General features: G+C 34.0%; 1 protein-coding gene across 1 annotated transcript; it reads left to right on the top strand.

Annotated features, from left to right (window-relative positions):
* The first annotated feature begins 1,028 nt into the window (after positions 1-1,028).
* On the top strand, positions 1,029-4,844 carry LOC110635598 (probable inositol transporter 2). The gene is made up of 6 exons (XM_021784995.2): positions 1,029-1,548; positions 1,683-1,753; positions 2,922-3,257; positions 3,343-3,450; positions 3,532-4,131; positions 4,223-4,844. Exons 1-6 carry the CDS (start codon positions 1,413-1,415, stop codon positions 4,703-4,705), a joined length of 1,734 nt encoding a protein of 577 aa, XP_021640687.2. The 5' UTR covers positions 1,029-1,412; the 3' UTR covers positions 4,706-4,844.
* Positions 4,845-5,230: the final 386 nt, after the last annotated feature.

The raw sequence follows: 5,230 nt of genomic DNA on the forward strand, positions 1-5,230 counted from the left end.
CAAAGGCGGAAACAATCTACCCATTCTCATTTTTCTCTCGTAGCGCCCTCTCCAAATGTATATTTTCTTGACTCATTTGAGTTTTGTTTTCACCTTAGGGATAATCCTCTTTTATCAGATTTAATATTTCTTCCTTTTACAAGAATTTATTGTTTTCTCTATAATATTTTTTTTTATTATTAAATTATTAAATATTATACTTTATTATTTACGTAAAAATATAATAATTGGAGTATAAAATTTTCTCTTATGTTTGATAATTTTTAAATTAGACTCAAAATAATATTATGAAGTTGAATAGTAATAAATTATTATATAGTGAAGTATATTTTTCATTGAATGATCAACATATATATTCTGCCAACACAATTCAATCGTTCAAATTAAAATATTTATCGTTATATTTTATATAAGTAATTTATATTAAATTTTTTATGTGAAATTATAGTAATATAAAATTTTTGTATTTTAAATTTATATTATGTCTCAATTTAATAAAAATATTATTTTTATTTTATAAATAAAAAAATACAAGAATTAAGCAATATTATTTGCGTTTAAAATTAATACAGATCCCCATATTAATTTCTGATAATTACTAGTAGTATGGACCATTTAAGTGATTAGGTGCAAGGTTTGACACAACTTCATATTTTATTACTTAATGAGAGGTTGTAATTAATTGATAAATACTATTACTAATTCTTTCTTGGCAAATGGCATTGCTTATCATATTTGATAATAAATTCTCTCTCAGTCATTAAATACTTATCTCATATTTTTACAACTAGCCCCATGTATTTTTCTATTTTATCAAGGATATATATTTTTATTTTTAATTAAATTCTTTATTTTTAGATAAATTTTATTTATGTTTATTAATTTATTTAAGACTATAAATTTTTATTTTTATTTAATTTAAATCTTTAAATATTTTTTCAATTTAGATGAAAGCTTTATAATTTATTATAGTTAAATAAGAATTTAAAACTCCATAAATTCTTTCTTCTAACTTCTAAGTCTTTCAAAATTATTCACTTAAGAGATTGAATATTTTATCTTTTTTTATGCTGAAAAAGGCGCTTATTTATGACTTATGAGAGTACTCGGCAAACGACAAAGTTGGTAGACTCTGGACTCTGGCCACATCCTCCCAATGTATATATCCTACCCCCTCAAACCCCAACTCAAACCTCCGACACCCCCATCTCAGATTTTCTCTGTTCTTTCTTTTTTCATTTCCAGTAAAACCCAAATAGATAAACATCTCTCTCTCTCTCTCTCTCTCTCTCTCTCTCTTTCTCTCTCTCTCTCTTTGTATATATCATTGTTTGTCACTCTTTCTGTGTGTTTGGAACTGAGGCAACACTAGAGAGAAATTAAAGAGGTTTGTTTCTTGTTGTTGGTTCAAGATGGAGGGAGGGATACATGCCGGCACAGATACCTCTGCTTTTAGGGATTGCTTCTCTCTGGCTTGGAAGAATCCTTATGTTCTTCGCCTTGCTTTCTCTGCTGGCATTGGTGGCCTTCTCTTCGGCTATGACACAGGTCCCTCTCTCTCTCTCTCTCTCTCTCTTACAGTTTCTCTGTAGATACAGACACTTGTACGTTCACATATTCCTAAACTTTTATTTACATAGAATATGCTTTTGTGTAATATTGATTTATTTATTTTGGTGCAGGAGTGATTTCTGGTGCCCTTCTTTACATTAGAGATGACTTTAAGTCCGTGGACAGGAAAACTGTACTCCAGGTTTTTGTTTTTTCTCTATCTTCACGAGAAACTATACAATTTGGATAGAGAATAAAATAAATAAAAATGTTAGTGGTGGTTAATTTTTTAAATAACACTCTGAGTTTTATTTATTTATTTTTAATCTTTATCTAATTTCTCTACATGTTAATAATTAATTGATTTAACATTTTATCTTTCATAGAATCACCATTTTACTGAATAATTTCTCCACTCTTCACGTGTAATTTCTTGTCTACTTATTTTAATTTTGAAATATATAATGGTCTTTCTTTTCAGTTCTGATTCACCTAAAAGTGGCCCTGCTCACCCTTTTTGTTCCATGTTTCTTCCCTTCAGACCTTCACCAACCCCTTCTGAATCTAGCGGATTATAATCATTTAGTTCCAACAATAGGACTTTGCCCCCACATCCTAAGCCTGGCTTTTAGGACTGTAATCTGTTTTTGTGAAATCAATTTACAAAAGCTTGATTTTGTTGGATAGCTAAGCATCATAACATTATCTTTTAGTTTGTTTTGTGCATATATTAGGTTATTAACATTAAATTCAGTAGTTTTAATGGGATTTTCTTCTACTGCTAATTCTTCTTTCTTTTAATAAGGAATCTAATTTGTCATATCAGAACTCTCAACATATCCAAAAGAATCAGACAAGAGTCCAAGCAGGACTAATAGTGAAGCGTTGCCTACAGTTTTTCTCTTTTTGGGCTTGATAGAAAATAAATTAATAATTTTACTTTAGATAATTTGAAATTAATTAATTTTTTTAAGACTGTTTAATTCCAATATCAAACATTTTAGTTAAATTGGATTGCATCAACCCAGTTTGATAAATGGCCCTCTCTTCATCCATTAACCTCCTATTTTTTCCAAAAACAAGGATGAAGAGCGAAAAGATTTGGTTTTGGGTAAGATTCTCACAGAGTTGGCAAATGGGATTCCAATTATAGTAAATTTCAATACAAATTTGTTGTTATTATTTGCGCCAGTTACAAAGATTAATATTAAAGTTGCAAGACTTGTGCAATTTGCTGCGTAGAATCTCACTAATCTTGGTCGAGATATTGTTGTGAAAAATATTGATTAAAGCAATATAAAAACTAAGCATGCCTTGTGTGCTTATTAGCAATCCTGTGGACTAATTGTACATTGATGAAACATAAATAGGAGAGCATCGTGAGCATGGCAGTTGCCGGAGCAATCATAGGAGCAGCAATTGGTGGATGGTTAAATGATCGGTATGGAAGAAGAAAGGCAATCCTCGTTGCAGATTTCCTATTCTTCATTGGAGCTGTAATCATGGCTGCTTCTCCTGGCCCAGCTCTTCTCATCGTTGGTCGAGTTTTCGTTGGACTAGGTGTTGGAATGGCATCAATGACATCTCCTCTCTACATTTCAGAGGCTTCTCCTGCAAAAATCAGAGGTGCCCTTGTTAGTACTAATGGATTTCTCATCACTGGTGGCCAGTTTCTTTCATATCTCATCAACTTGGCCTTTACAGAGGTAAACTATAGCAAACTTGCTAAAACTTGAAGCCTCTGAATTAGTCCATTTCTAGGCATTAACTGAAGATTTCCTTTTGGTCTAGGCACCTGGGACATGGCGGTGGATGCTTGGTGTTGCAGGACTTCCAGCTTTTCTTCAGTTCATTCTTATGCTAATGCTCCCAGAATCACCCCGTTGGCTATATCGAAAGGTATAGTCCTCTTATTCACTCTTCATTTGGTGCTTCCTAGTCAACCTTATACTTGCACGCTCTAAAATTTTTATGTGACAGGGAAGGGAAGAAGAAGCCAAAGCCATACTGAGTAAAATATACCCAGCTGATGAAATCGAATCAGAAATCCGAGACCTTAAGGCCTCCGTTGACAAAGAAATTGAGGAAGAAGGAAATTCTGAGAAGATTAACATTATCAAACTATGTAAAACCAGAACTGTGAGGAGAGGACTAACTGCTGGTGTTGGCCTTCAGGTTTTCCAGCAGTTTGTGGGAATTAATACAGTTATGTATTATAGTCCCACCATAGTTCAGTTGGCTGGTTTTGCGTCTAACCGAACTGCTCTGCTGCTTTCACTTGTCACTGCTGGTCTCAATGCATTCGGTTCTGTTGTGAGCATATATTTCATTGACAGGACCGGAAGGAAGAAGCTTCTCATTGCCAGTTTGGTTGGTGTGATACTTTCACTTGGTCTTTTATCAGGAATTTTCCATGAGTCTACAACTCACTCACCGATGGTTAAAGCTGCTGAAGCTCGCTATGGAAATTATACCTGCCCTGATTACAGTTTGGAAACAAATACTGCTTCTTGGGATTGTATGAAGTGCTTGAAGGCCACACATCCGGAATGTGGGTTTTGTGCTGCAGCTTCTGATAAGGTAAAAGACACTTATCATTATATAAATCCTATCCAACAGCATTGTTGTCACTAGGTTTATCCCTAACCATAATTCTCTCATTTTATTGCAGCTACTGCCTGGAGTATGTTTGGTCTCAAATGACACTGTGAAGGATCTTTGTCATGGAGACCACAGGGAATGGTACACCAGGGGATGTCCTAGCAAATATGGATGGGTTGCACTAATTGGCTTGGCACTCTACATCATATTCTTCTCTCCTGGAATGGGTACTGTCCCATGGATTGTCAACTCTGAGATCTACCCTTTAAGGTTTAGAGGGGTTTGTGGAGGAATAGCTGCCACAGCAAACTGGATCTCAAACCTTATAGTTGCCCAGTCTTTCCTATCCTTGACGCAGACCATAGGGACTTCTTGGACATTCCTAATGTTTGGGGTTATATCAATAATAGCTTTGATCTTTGTCCTGGTGTATGTGCCTGAAACAAAGGGGCTACCAATAGAGGAGGTTGAGAAGATGCTGGAACTCAGATCTCTGCACTACAAGTTCTGGGAGAAGACGTCTGAACCATATGAGAAAAAACCAGAAGTCTGATTAGTAGTAGGACTTCATGTGCTAAATTTAGGGAACGTCAGAAATTTAAGAAGGGGTTTCCTAATAGTATATAACTAATTTAAACTTAAGACATGTATTGCGCCTTCTTCACTGATGGAATATACATTTTCATCCTAAATTTGAGCATTGGTTGGAATTAGAATAGTTGCCTTTCTTGATTTGATGATTTTACCAGGTGCGGGTTTGGTTTCTCCTTAGCACTTTGTTCTCTAGTTTTTGGGGGACCTGTTCTGAGAGTAGACATGTTATATTTTATAGCTGATATTTTTATGTTTCGTTTGTGAGGTTTTTCAGTTTTTTTTTTTTACTTCACATCTCAAACCTAGGTTAGTTGGTCTGTCTGACTTGGGTTTTAGTTTGGCTTGGTATATTGAGTTTTTCCTGGATTTATTTAAAAATAAATAAAATTCTTCATTTGTCAAAAGAAAAAAGATTGATTAATTTATAATCTTTCATCAGATTTTTTTGATCAATGCCATCTTAGGTGCTTCCATGACAATATTC

Source organism: Hevea brasiliensis, chromosome 15 (genome assembly GCF_030052815.1).
Source record: "Hevea brasiliensis isolate MT/VB/25A 57/8 chromosome 15, ASM3005281v1, whole genome shotgun sequence".
In the NCBI taxonomy this organism is placed as follows: domain Eukaryota; kingdom Viridiplantae; phylum Streptophyta; class Magnoliopsida; order Malpighiales; family Euphorbiaceae; genus Hevea; species Hevea brasiliensis.

What these genes read in the sequence shown, in the direction of transcription:
- LOC110635598 (XM_021784995.2), top strand. Translation starts at nt 1,413, where the DNA reads ATGGAGGGAGGGATACATGCCGGCACAGATACCTCTGCTTTTAGGGAT. An exon ending in ACAGGAAAACTGTACTCCAG is followed by an intron (nt 1,754 to 2,921) that starts GTTTTTGTTTTT and finishes AAACATAAATAG; the next exon opens with GAGAGCATCGTGAGCATGGC. An exon ending in GTGCTGCAGCTTCTGATAAG is followed by an intron (nt 4,132 to 4,222) that starts GTAAAAGACACT and finishes ATTTTATTGCAG; the next exon opens with CTACTGCCTGGAGTATGTTT.